Source organism: Bos indicus, chromosome 7, assembly GCF_029378745.1.
Source record: "Bos indicus isolate NIAB-ARS_2022 breed Sahiwal x Tharparkar chromosome 7, NIAB-ARS_B.indTharparkar_mat_pri_1.0, whole genome shotgun sequence".
NCBI lineage: Eukaryota > Metazoa > Chordata > Mammalia > Artiodactyla > Bovidae > Bos > Bos indicus.
Window position 1 is genome coordinate 30,417,607 of NC_091766.1, and position 14,152 is coordinate 30,431,758.

At 42.1% G+C, this 14,152-nt stretch overlaps 1 protein-coding gene across 2 annotated transcripts in view; it reads right to left on the reverse strand.

Moving 5' to 3' along the window:
* Positions 1-14,152, reverse strand: part of PRDM6 (PR/SET domain 6) — a 113,142-nt gene that overhangs the window by 23,415 nt on the left and 75,575 nt on the right. For both annotated transcript variants that reach the window (XM_070793255.1, XM_070793256.1), the window contains 2 exons: positions 13,029-13,156; positions 9,366-9,490 (listed from right to left, as the gene is read on the reverse strand). In XM_070793255.1, the coding sequence (XP_070649356.1) occupies positions 9,366-9,490; positions 13,029-13,156 (253 nt within the window). The remainder of the gene's footprint in view (positions 1-9,365; positions 9,491-13,028; positions 13,157-14,152) is intronic.

Here is a 14,152-nt window from a genome sequence, read left to right on the forward strand (position 1 = left end):
GAGCAAATTCCAGGAGATGGAGGACACAGAAGCCTAGCATGCTGCAGTCCATGGGTCGCAAAGAGTCGGACATGACTGAGTGACTGAACATCAACAACAAGGACGCTTTACCTCTGAGTGTTGTAATAATCACATGTATAAGGTGAATTCAACAAAGGAACAGCTTATCTTGCAGGGCTCTGGATTGGCCCATGCAGTTGGCCTGGCCCGTCCTGTCTTAGGAAGGAGAACTATCAACTTAAAAAAGAGACTCACAGACCAAGGGAGAGTTTGTCTAGTTGGCAGTTCTTTACCCTGAATGCATAATAGACTCACAGGGGAGATTTTCTTAAAAATACCAGAATCTCTTGGTAGGGCCTGGGCATCTGCATTTTTAAAAATTCCCCCCAAATACTTATAATATATAGATATGAGAACAACTGATCCAGTTCTACCCTCTCTTATAACCAAAAAAAGAAAAAAAAAAAAAAAAAAGCTGAAGGTCTAATAATTTGCTCATGGTCTAATAACTGGCCATGGTCACACATTTGGTTAAGGACACAGCTAAGCTGGAAGTTTTAGCTCTCTGATTTCCAGGGTGATTTTTTTTTTCCTGACCACAATCCAATTCTGTGTCTACTCAATAGCTGTGTTGCAAAAATAAAAAGGACATTTCACAGCTAGTACAGAGGTTTTTTGTGTGTGTATACAAACCCATAAATAAACATAAAAGTTATAAATGCACCTACAAACCCATGCATATACATATTTATGTCTATATTTCATGTATAAAATTTGTGTATAATTTCAACTTCTGGGGCAAAAGTGTATCACCAATATGAAATGTGTGCACACATTTTAGACTTTCAAAAAAACCTTTGATTGCACAGAGGCTGTGACTTCTAAACTACATACTGAAAGATAAGAGAAATGTTTTATGTTTTGGCTCTTTCTTAAAAAACAAAACACCAGTACTGTCAAGAGATTAAGGTAAAACTCCTCTTACTTAGCCCATTTATAACTAATCCGGAAGAGATAAAGCAAAGGGAAACCCGCAGGTCTTCAGGCAACACAGAGCTCTGGTGGGTTGGGAAGGCCAGACTAGCAGGAAGGAAGGCAGGGTGGGGAGACTGTGGAATGAAGATGTCATCAACATGCAAGAGAGCAGGAAAGCCAGCCAGAAGCTCACTGCTGGAAAGAGGAATATGATGTCTCTGGGGGAAATCATACAAATAATACTCTGAGTATAGATTATAAAGGCTGACTTCTCACTTAAGCTCTTGGAAAGTAACTCAAGAAACTCATTTTCAAAAATTGTTAAGGTCACATCACCTTTTTATTAAAGAAAAGAATGTGTGGGCCAATAGATTTTTCTAAGTTTAATAACCAAAGTCAAAATAGTAACAAAGAAAAGTTTATATTAGCTTTTAGGATGATTTGGGATAAACAGGGATCTAAGTTAATGATAATAAGAGCATTGAGGTAATAGGAGTTGGGATGCTTATTCTCTGTCTTATTTTCTCTTACAGGGTCCTCAAAACAAACATGTTTTCAAGATATACCAGCAATGCTTACACTCTATATTCTGCTTTTGGCATCACCTTTTCTTGTACTTGTGAATAAATTCAATCTTACTGAACGAAATGGGCATATAATTTAGAGAGAGAAAAAAGTAAAGCTAGGAATGGATAATTTTCACAAAAGAACTGTATTTGCTCTCAAAGTTGTTCTGCAGAGTGCCTGCACATGCCCACAGACCCTAGAGGTCTAGATACCCTTAAAGGTCTAGAACTTTAAGCAGGACTTAAAGGACGCAGAGGATCATTCTTTCTGAATACCACTTTGATGGGGCCAATAAACAAAAGTGTTAATGAAAAACAGGGAATTATAAGAGGACAAGAAATGAATCAGAAAAGACTATGCTATCCCAAGCCAAGACAGTCCAGACAACTGCAAAATGCCCAGAGACAACTAAGGAAATTCCTCCAAAGGATAAAGGGGTTTCTCCATGAAGACATGGTAAGCAAAGAAGACTTTGTCTTCAGTCTATAAGACAAAGATTGAGGGGGAGAGGGAAAACTCTGGAAGCTCTAAAGGATATACTCAAGAAATAACGTGAACTCACCAAATCCTGCGAAATTAAAATTCTGAGAGAGAGCAATACAGGATCTGTATAACAAAGTCCTATTTTACACCCTCAGTCATTCATTCAGCCCATGAGTGCTTACAGAGCATTGGTGACAAGCCAGACACTGCAAGCGCTGCAGATATAGAGGAACAGGACAGTAATAGCCCGACTCTCAGACCATTTAAACTCTCATGAGAGAGACAGATATACAAACGTCTTCACAATTATTTACTTGGTTTCATCAAATTTAAAGTTCCATGAATTGCAAGCTGCACCATTAATTTTAAGTCACTGTCATTAATTTTAAGTCACTGTGCATTGTAAGACCAGGTTCAGAAAGATTAAAATGCAAAAAAATATGCAAATCTTAGAATTGACAATATATAGTCTCTACAAGTATAACTGCTGTGACAGAGAAGAAAAGGAGTCAGGAAAACATCTATCAGGGCTGGAAACTTGAGGTAGGAAAGATAGTTTCCTTGAGACAGATACCTTGAATGTGAAGTAAGTTAGTACAACAGAGGACGGTGGGATCTGTAGCAAACCAAATAGAGCATAGGCAGTCTGATGATGCTTGAATTAGAATTTTACAAAACACTAAGTGAGCCATACAAAACATTTCTGAAGACTATATGTAGTCCATGGGCTATCATTTTAAAGAGCTGGGGATTGATTATAAGAGTAACGGCAATCCAAAAAAGGGGATGAAGCTAGGGTGTAAGGTGATTGCACTTATACTTTAAATGCATCATCACCCTATATCATTAAATGAAAAAGTGAGCTGCAGTACAAAAAATCTAATAGTAGTAGTGTTAGTTGTTCAGTCATGTCCGACTCTTTGTGACCTTATAGTCTCTAGCCTTCCAGGCTCCTCTGTCCATGGGATTCTCCAGGCAAGAATACTGGAGGGGGTTGCCATTCCATTCTCTAGGGGATCTTCCCGACCCAGGGGTTGAACCCAGGTCTCCTGCATTGCAGGCAGATTCTTTACCATCTAAGCCACCAGGAACAGAGAGGCAGAGAAAAAGAGGGAGAATGTGCACAAATGAGAGAATGGGCAAAAAAATACATCTGGAAGGACACCTTAGAATGTGTCAACTCACTGCCTCTGGAAGAAGAATTACATGTCCATATTATCTTCTGAATTCTGATCAACGGAACCAAAAGTTAGTTAAAAACTAACTTTTAACCAAATAAGTGATTAAACTGAAACAACAAAATCAATGAGACTTCACTTTGGCTGCTGTGATACTAAAAAGAAAAATGCAGAGGTCCAGGCCAAAGCTGTCTGTGAGGCTGATCGGGAGGTGGCAGCAAAAATGGAAAGAAAAGCATTTAAGAATATATAATCAACAGGGATTTATGAATGACTAGACAGATGGGCTGAGAAAGAACAAGGTGTCAAGGTTTCTAGAAAGAACAGCTGAGTGAATGGGAGTGAGGTACTGAATTGGGAGAGAGACAGCTTGGGGGACAGAGTAGGATGGTTTCAGTTCAATATGTTGAGTTTGAGACATCTGTGAGACAGGCAAGTGCAGGTGGGAATTCAACAGGTTGACAGGAGCCTGGGTCTCCAGTGAGAAGTCTGAGCTGGCAATATAAATCTGGTAGCACCTGTCTGAATTCAGGTCCCCTGGGAAACAGTCTGAAATGGAGATCTGCGTTTTGTGTACAAGAGGTTTACTGCAGAACGAGGAGAGAGGATGGTGTCAAGAGCAATTAAAAGCACTTAACTAAGCACTTAATTAACCTTTCGAGTCATCTGGCTTTGGAATAACGGGAGCAGTCCTTAATACCCACCCACACTGACCAGTCCCTGGACACAGGCTACACGGGGAGGGAACACGACCACGGGTAAAGTGGCTCTGTAGGCTGAAGACAATTCAGCTCTCAGCCCTCTACACCCTCAGAAAGCGGAGGGATGCGGGCCTCAATCCTAAAGCAAGGCTCGCAAGGCGCCAAGGACTGAGGCATCCAAGAGGTCAAAACTCTCATGACAGCGGGCTCCTCTGTGTCTTTTGCCGCTTCCTTCAATGAAGGTGTTTTTCAGTGGCCACTGCCTTCTATTGGAGTCCTGAGCAGATACCTCTGGGGTGGAACTCTTCTCTGCTTGTTCTAGGACCCCCCATGTTCCTCCAGTTCTGGGCCAAGTTTTATATCAGCTTCTTGGCTTAAGGTTTCCACAACTGGCAGGTAATGCAAAACCCAACTCCATACCCTCCCATAGCTGGGGCCGGTTTTGGAATGCGACATACTGCTTTCATCAATGGCCCCAAATGGAGAGCTCCTTGGACTATGGGCCTGAGGGTAGCACTTTCTAGTCCCCATTCAGGGACAGTGATTTCTGATTCCAGGATTTATGGGAGGGGTCCAATCTCAGCTGCCCACTGTGCACGAGGGCCTGGAACTGGACTTGTCCCAACTGCATTAACACCGAGCCTACCGGCCTGGTGGCTCAGAGAGTGGAGAATCTGCCTGTAATGCAAGAGACCTAGGTTTGATCCCTGTGTTGGGAAGATCCCCTAGAGAATGGAATGGCTACCAACTCCAGTATTCTTGCCTGGGAGAATTCCATGGACAGAGGAGCCTGGCGGGCTACAGTCCATGGGGTCGCAAAGAGTCAGCCAGAACTGACTGACTATCACTGACACCACCGAGGCCAGCTCCCTGCTATGGCCATGTCACAAGGCACCCGTATTAGGTTCTACAGTGTAGTTTTTGCTTATGTGCCTTCTCCTACACTGAGCCCTTCGAGGACAGGGTCTGAGGTTTTGTTCCCCATCACGATGCTCCCCATAGGGTCTTGCAGACCGATGTTCTTGTTGGACTGAACTATACCATCATCTCCTCAATGTTCACAGACAGAAGGCTTGATGGAGCCTTCTCTACCCAGGGCCTAGTTCCACACTGTTGGTGGGATGGTGGGGCCAGGGCACCATGCAGAGGTGCCCGTCTTTATTTTCTGCTCTTTAAAATCAAAACGAAAAGGCAGGCCTCTCTCAGACAGAGTTTAGTCCAGTGTAACAACCTCTGTGTTGCCATCAAGTTTCACATTCCACCACCTCAGCTTCATATGCCAAGACAGAAAAAGCAGCAGGAAGACTTGTTTAACATTTATTCCCAGGTTTTTTTTTTTAATTTCCTCTGAAATGAATATGAATACACTATGGTCTTTACACTCTGCAGGAGCTAATCCCCCACTGGAAGCTTTGGGGAACCTCATTCCTCCTTGCGGATACAATCTGTCGACACAGGCGTTCCTTCAGGCTCTTCTGAAAGGCCCACAGTGGACGCAGCCGTGCTCTCTTTGCAGCTCTATTACATTTAGAACTATGGGTTTTTTTCTTTTTTCTTTCTTAAAGAAAATAACATACGAATTGCTTCCAGAGCCCAAATGCCTGTGTGAAACGCTGCCCTCTCTTTGAGGCAAGGCGGCTTTCAATGGCTTGTCCGGGCAGGGAGCGTGTCCCACTGCTTCGTGGCCGCTGCCAGAGGGGCCAGTGCCTGAAGCCTGAACCCACCCCACACGCTCAATAGGAAATGTGTACTTTCACTGTTGAAAGAACCATGGGAAGAAAGTGGTATTTTTATAAATGAAAGTGCTTAATAAGTATTATTCACTAAGCAAAATCATATTTTCCTTGAATGTCTTGGATCATGTAACAATTTCATTAACCAAGAAAAAACAGCTGGCTGAACTTTGTATCCATCGCTTCTAATAATGGCAGTAAAATCCTCAATATGTATCCAGTGAGCGTGTATTGTTTACTGTGTGCACAGCACTAGAAGGAGGCTCTGTGGAGGCATTTTGTCAAATAAGTCTTTGATCTCAAGAAGCTTCTTTATAAGGTACCTAATTTATTTTGTGGCTAGCTTGGTAGAATAAAAATTGTCTTCAAATTGCTAATCCTGGTGAGATGATTTAAATTACTCAGGGCTGTGAAAGGCTATCTGTTAAATTATCTGTCCATGCCCTTTCACACATTTGCTCTTTTAAATCACACCGAGTATTTTCTCGGTACAGAAAAAAGAGCCCTCATTATAAAGCCTCCCTAGGTACCTCTGTGAATCATATGGAATGAGAATCCATCTTCCAGTTAGAGTCAAAGCTGTATATCTACCCCCACGCCATCTGATGAAGCTTTCTACTGGTTTCTTGGGTGGCCAATCCCATGATAGATATACGACTTTGAGACAGGAACTGAAATAAAATTCCTATAATACCCTTAGGGGGATGGGGGATTGTCACTGTTGAACATTTTAGTCAATGACTTAATTATCTTTCAACTTCCCTCCACCCTTACTTAGAGCTCTGAACTCAACCCAAAAGAGCTACATGGTTTGTCTACTGAATCCATAATACTTGAAAGTGCTGAAGTTTTGCGAATTTCCTTCCAAGGATTTCAGGTGCTAAATGATGCATAACATGTGCCCTGGTAGAGTTTATTCAATACTCTAATCAGCAACCTCAAGAATGCTTCACAAAGGCTGAACTATGGGAGAAAGAAGGTCTGAGAAGCAATGCCCCTGGGGTTGCCACCAAGCACATTTTGGATGGCACTAGCATACAACCTGGAGACCAGCTGGTACACTCCCAGACACCACAGTCAGGTGGCTGTGAATGGCACATAAAACCCAAATCATCCAGCCCAGGCCCTAAATCCCTCTCATCTTTGTAACAGCATCACAAGGTAGAAGCAATGTTGCAGATGTGAGACTTCCACCCCAGAGATCCACGTCAAAGGGAAGAAGAGCATTCCCTGAGCAGTCACTTCACGCTTCCCATGAGTGACTCGTAATCCAGTTAAGTGGCCACTCCATCCACCCAGCTCTTCAGACCAAAGCCCTGGAGTTATCCTTGACTCCTTTCTCTTACTCGGCATCCAACGTGTCAGCAAAGGCTGTTGACTTTACCTTCAAAATGTATCCAGAATCCAAGCGCTTCTCACCACCTCCACCACTTTTACCCTGGTCCAAACCACCATCACCCCTCCTCCCTGGATTCCAGCAAGAGCCTCTAGCTGGATCCTGCTCCATCCTCACCCTCACTGTCAGATCTCCACTAAGTGGCCAGAGTAAACCTGTAACAACTTCAGTCAGATCATATCACTCTTCTGCTTGAAACTCTACAATACTGCATTTGTCCAATGCAAACAGAGTAAAATCCAGAGTCTTGACAGTGACCTTCTGGACTTTATAAGATTCTTGTCCCCAGATCTAAGTTAACTCCCCCCAACCCACTCTCTCCAGCTGACATACCTATGCTAACCATTGTGATGCCCTTCCTACAGGCCAGTAGCATCTCCATCTTGAGCCTTTATGCTTGGAGTCCAGCTGCCTGCAACACTCTGCTCCCAAAGAACATGTGGCTTGTTCTTTCACTTCCTTAAGTCTTTGCCCAAAGGCCACCTTCCTCATAGGGCCCACATTGGTCATCTCTAAACCCGCAACTCCCAATTCCTAGCACTCCTCGCCCCTTCTCTGCTTTGTTATCTCTATGACACTTATCATCACACGACAAACTAACTTACTTATTTATTGGTTGATAATCTGTCTCCCTCCATTAGACTATACGCTCCATGAGGGCAGGACTTCCTGTATGTCTTGTTCCTGCTGTACTTACAGTATGCAGCAATGACACTGGTCCTTAGTATGTATTCAACAACTATCTAATGAATGAATGAATTTTTGGACTATGTGCTACGTACTTTAGAACTCTAGACTTTGATGTGTTTACTTCCAGACATTCCTTGACATGCACACCAGAATATCTTCAGTCTGTAGTAGGCTGTACTGAAGAAGGAAATAGAAGGCCGTATAGGATTTATGGAATCTTTCTGGATCAGATTCCATCTTTTAGAAGGTGAAGCTACACCGAGGTTCTAACCAGGGGAGCTGATAACAGTGCTTTTCCACATGTGTACCTACACCCAGTCTTGGGAGAGCTGAGCATGGAGCCATCCTGGGAAGACAGAGCATACTGGCCGCCATGGCCATTTCTGCTTCTAACACCAACCACACACTCATGTCCAACACGGAGATTTTCCCCTGTGAAAACAGACACTCCCTCAAATAGGAGCATTACTGCAGAAAAAAAAACTTTCCAATGGAAACTTGGTAAGTAAGAGGAATGTACTTATATGTCCAAAGATTCATTTTTTTGATTTGAGATTGGTTTGGGGTTAGGGTAAAATAGAAAAAGAAAGTTGAGCATAATATGCTTTTTGAGGATTCTATTTTTTTTTTTACAAAGAAAACAAAGATAACATGGAAAAGAAATATCTGATCATCAGCATTTTGATCAGTAATATTATAAATATTTTTTTCAGTTCATATGTGTGTGAGAGAAAGTAAGTGGAGAAGGAAAAATTAAAATAACACTTTTTTTCCCCAAAATTAAGTTTCTTACATAAATCTGTTCTCTCTGCTTCTTTTTCTACTGCATAATCCAAATTTATCAGTTCACAGATCAGTCAGTTGGATGACAAGAAAAAAATTGCATCATTCAAACCAGTGTTTCTCACTGAAGCACATCAAAATCACCCAAATCTAAATCTATTCCAAATACTAGAAATCACCTTATAACATTTTCCCCAAAATTGATAAAAACAAATATATAAAGTTTATATGAAAACTACTGCAAAGGTTTGCATTAAATTATTTTTTCAAACATAATGATAGTAACAGTAATAAAGATAGAAGAAAATTACACGGTTCATTTTAGACTAAGATGTTTAGAGACAAATTCCTCAATCATATGTCTATGGTTTTGACTACCATTTCTTACTCCAACAACTACTTAAGAGGAAGAAAAGCCAATTGACTGGAGGGGTGTTGTTCCTGATTAAAGAAAGTGTTGTCTCCTTACTTCGTTTTTGCAAACAGTGTGACTCCAGCAAGACTGTGCAATCCTTCAGAGCAGAAGTTATAACTTATGCTGCTCTTGGAACCAGACACATAGTTGGTACTCAGTAGATACCAGCTGCCTTAACACCGCTGCTGGCAATGATTTAAACTAGGACAAAGGTTTTGAAATCATAAATGGGTGAAAAAACATTGAGCTGTATAGGTCAAGACATCCTTGGAAAAAGCACAGGATATACAGGAAAAATAAAATGATGGAACAGACTTGTGCACATTTGTGTTACACAGCAGAGTGAACCACATTTCAGGAGTTTCAAACAACACTCTTATTTTAAAAGTTAGCTTTGAAATAGGTATTTGGAAATGTGAATTCAGAGCTAAAATAAATTCTTACAGTTTTCATCCTGGGCAATGCATTGTAAAGGGATCCCAAAGAAAGACGTATAGCTGTCATTGTACCACACGAGAAGCTCGGTACCCCTGGGAATATCTATACAGGCTCGGTAGAATATATTCGACCTATTCAAAACAAAAGAAAACCCAGCTTAGTAATCGGTAGGACTCACATGCTCCATCCACATTGTTATTGCCCCAAAAAAGTTCTGCCCAGTTTCCCGCCTAAACAATTTCTGTTTGTAATAAAATCTGCACCCACCTTATCGTTCCCAGCAACCAATTAGAGCCTGTAACCCAGTACAATAAATAGCTCACAGTTTATTTCCACAGTGTCCTTCCATGGAACATCCTGGCCAAAGAGACAGATATTTGGCCCCGGAGAGTCAGCAGAAAGGAAGAGTTCATTTAAAGAAAAAATTTCATCTCACACTAACGAGAAAATTCTCTTTCTTGGTAAACTGCAGACTCTGGTACGTCGACCCCACATACAAATTAACACCATTGATTTCTTATTTGAAGGAAAAGCGTTAGGTGTATTCTTACAACTTGGCATGGGAGTTCTCAAATTTGTAATAAAATTAAGCAGCTTTGTGATATAAGGGCTAAGAGAAATAAAAATCTTCCCCATAGCTTTTTTTTCCTCTAAAATTTGATACAGAAGAAGAAGGAAAATAACCCTCTTATGTGAAGTGGATGGAAATTCAATAAATACAAGAGGGGCACTTTACTCTGGCTGAAAGATTACACTATGAAATGACAGAGTGAAGGTACCAAGAACTAAACAGCCGTGGCACAGTGAATAAAAACCTACAGATTTAAAAAAAAAAGAAAAAAGAGGAGCCTGTGATCGGTTTTCTCAGTGAAGAATTGCTACAAACATTAGCCTCAAGTTCAAGATAAAAAGGTTCAGGGTTGGTGAACCTTAAATTTAGCCTTTCTGTAAGGAACTGGCCATAGCAGGGCAATCTGTTCCTTGTACAACACTGTAGACATAAGGCGAATCCTTCACCACATTTTTCACGGCGGTGAGATATGCACTTGTCAACATATTTTGTCACCACAAAGTGGCTCTTGGCAATAGGATCATAAAGATCAATAAAAAAGTGCAGATTCTCAATATTTTACTTGCAGCTGCAAAAATTTCATTTATCTTGTTATTTTCCTTACTTGCTGCCATTCTGTCTCATGAGGGCACTGCTAGCTAAGCAGAATGTTTTTCCCCAACATTCTATGAATATCTGACAAAAACTCCAGCCAGTTGTCCAGACCTCACTCCCCTTCCTCCCTCCGCATCTCCAAGAGCTGTGCATTTTATTAATTCTTTCCACTGCTACATAAAAAAATCAAAATTGGAGCTGGGATATAAATCACTGGCATCTCCTAACTTGAGAAAAATTGAGTCGACTTTGTACTTCACCCTTGTAACATTTCATCTCTCGGTTTGGCTTCCCTTAATATAAACACAGCGCCGGCAAATGAATGTGCTAAAACCAAATGACACACTTTGCCGCTGAAAGAGCAGAACTGTTTTCGAGCGATGGGTGGTCTTTTGAGGCACAGAGTAGGCCAAAAGGGGAAAAAGAAAAGTGTAAGCGTACACCGTTCCTTACAAGCGGGCAGAGCTTCCAAAACTCGCAGAAATCTCTGCATGTTGAAGCACATCAAAGGGATTTTTCCCTTTTCAGATAATATTTCCTTTGCTGACATGTATTTAGGATTGTGGTTGGATGACTCATAAAGATAGCTTCATGGCGTCCCAACGCAGCTGAAGCGGAACACACGCCAACAAACATTATTGTCAGCCTCAAAATAAAAACAAAACGTTCAGCTAAGGGTCAATCAATCAAGGGCGCTTTGAAGAAAATTCCATTTAGATATTACAAATCATAACAGAATGAATCTAAACCAGCTGACTTTTTGTGAAGAGGACATTCATGTACAATAAAAATTAGGCTGGCTCTTCAGGGTCCAACTTTTCTATTTTCTTACTCTTGGACGTGGTCACTGGTGATGGATGCCAGTTTTTAAATTGTGTTTTTGTAGTTCATTTTATAAAGATCTGAGGTAATCGAAAACAGATCGGCAGAGAGAATTCAGTGTGGAAGCACCATAAGGAAGGGAGCAATAAAACCCACTTAATATTGACAGAAAGGTAACGACTTTCTCATGCCCACCTTTCTTGCAGGGGTTTCTTATTTACCCAAAGTCAGAAGTCTCCTCAAGAGCTCCCAGGGTGCCCATGACGGAACCAGCCAAACTATCTCTTGCCGAGTAGACAAACACAATCTTTACTACTTTACTAGCTCCGAGTTTTATAAAAACTTCACAACAGAGATGCAGCTGCAGGGAAGGTGGGTGAAGCCCATATACAGAGTGTAACCAGATACCATCGTGTGCAAGTTCATATAAACCCTTATGTAATGAAAGATAACTGCCTAGGAAACCAAGGCAGTGAGTCACATGCTGTCCAAATATGTTCCCTTTGAATTTGGAGGCCTTCGGAGAGCAAGCCAGATTTGTGCAGCCTTTAACCTATAAGGGGAATAAAGTTTGCTTCTTTTTTTAAGGCTTCATTTAAAAAAAAAAAAAAAAAAAAGAAATTGTCATCAGCAGGACTCCAAGTTGCCGAGCAAGGCTCCTTCTGCTTTGATGTGTCTGTGGTGCCTGATAAAGTTAAACAGTTGCTTCTGATTCTAAAGGGAACGTGGCTGTTTATAACTGAGGTCATATATTTACATGGCACATGTTTTCGAGGGATTCTGAGAAAAGAAGGCTTCGTGGCAGGGCTTTTTTCCTATGGGATCTGTGTTTGCCTTTGGGTTGCCACTCTAGCCTTTAGTACTTGATAGAAATGCTTGACCAACAGGTGCATCAGGCAGGTGTGGCTTTAGATCTGGGATGCCCACTGGCTTTTCTGCCCCTCCCCCACTCTAGGCCTCCCTATGAGACTCTGGGAACTGGGGAGGCTTCACCTCATCTCCACTCACCTTTGGGATTTGCCAAAATATCTCAGGGGACTGGTGCCTTCTCTGTGCTCTGGAACCACCCCATCCCCCTGAAACATTCTCTGAATGGCCGCAGGACCAGAGCCAAATGCTTTGGCACCTTTCAAGGGATCAGGAGAGGTTACTATGACTCAGTCAAGGCTGTTGAGCACAATGGTTTTAGGAAAGCAGCCTGGGGAGGGTTGAGACTTCTTGACTTCCCATGCCTTTGTGCAACTCAAACTGTTTCCTCTGAGAGACAGCCAGACTGAAGGTGACTGAAAGCAAGTGACTTGGGCTGAATCTGTGAACTCCTGTTTGCGTGTGGACACATCTGCTGGGGAGGAAATCACTGCAAGTCAGTGAGTTCGCTGGGCTCACTCAGGCCATGGTGAACATTCATGTGATGATGTGGAAGTAACTTTTTCATGTGCAGTGAGTGAAAAAGGCCTTCTCCTAGCATCCTTATTCCTGAATTCTCAAGAAATGACTGTTACAAGAACTAGAGAGATATCACAAACCTAGCAGAAAAAAAAAAAAAAAAAGAAATTCCTTCCAGCCCTGCAGAGTTCTTCAGGACTCTGCAGGATTTTTTCAAAACTAGCAGCAAGCCTGAATTTATATATGCAAGGCAAAGGGCTTCGGCTTTGTAAGTGGTAAATCAAGGTATACTTTACCTGTACTGAACTACTGTTAGATTCTGTTCTCCGCAGTGCCTTGCACATCGGATATACCTCATCCAGCTCGACTTACTAGGTTCCCCACCATCAATAAAGTGCTGTAGTGTCCCATCTTGGTCATATATCTAGAGAAGAGGTCAGAAGGTCAAGTAGTTAGAACGAATCATCAGCAATCATTTCCCCTGCTTCCCTTGGTGTCTTTATGTGTTGGCTGCAGCAATTTATTGCCCATAGGTTTGCTAGTGCTCAGGAATGCTTGTGGAAACTCAACTAGAATAACAGTAGAAAAACATTTTCTGGTGATGCAAGTCAATCACGTTTTTCTTATCAAGCCAATCTTCCCTTTATTAAACATATTTGTGGCATCTCAAGGATGTGAGTGACCATGTTTCCCAAAGAATATTTAACCTCTTTTTGACAGGCTACTCTTTAGTAATGAGCTGCTGGATAAACAAAGCAAGCTGAGAGGCGAGGCCACGCTGACATGGCTGGAACATCCACATGAGAGGCCCTCGTCTCAAACACGTAACTGGTCGAAGGCATCTGGGAGGCAGGGACTGTCGGCTCAACAAGCCGGGTGACACCTAGCAGGGGTTGGCGCATTATGGAGCTGTTTCAGACTGATAAAATTAGACTCTGATTTGGATTGAAAGAAATGGACTCTCACCTCGCAGAAGATGTAGGACTTCAGCTGTCAGGACCTGAAACTATTAGGAGAGGAGTCATCAAAAAAGAGGGACCCTCGCAAAGGGAAAGAAAAAAATAATAAAAGTTTCCTATGGATTTAAAATGTCTTAACTGAGGTCGGTCTAATCATTATTGCCTTAGATCACCTCAAGCAGATTTTCTTTCAAGATCACATCCAAGGTAATGGAATCCCAGGCAATGAGCATGGGACCAAAAACCTTCTGCTAAACAACTGGCCAGCCCAGGATGTTGGAATCAGGGCTAACAGCAGAGACAATCAGCCCCCACTTCCAGAAACCAGGCCAGCCCTGAGCACCTTGGAGGCTGGGGTATCTGGAAGGGTGGATTGGGGAGTTATATATGGGCAGCAATTCTGGAAGGCCATCCTCAGTCCTAGGGGCAGCCAGGAAGCAAGGGGTACAGTTCTCAGAAGG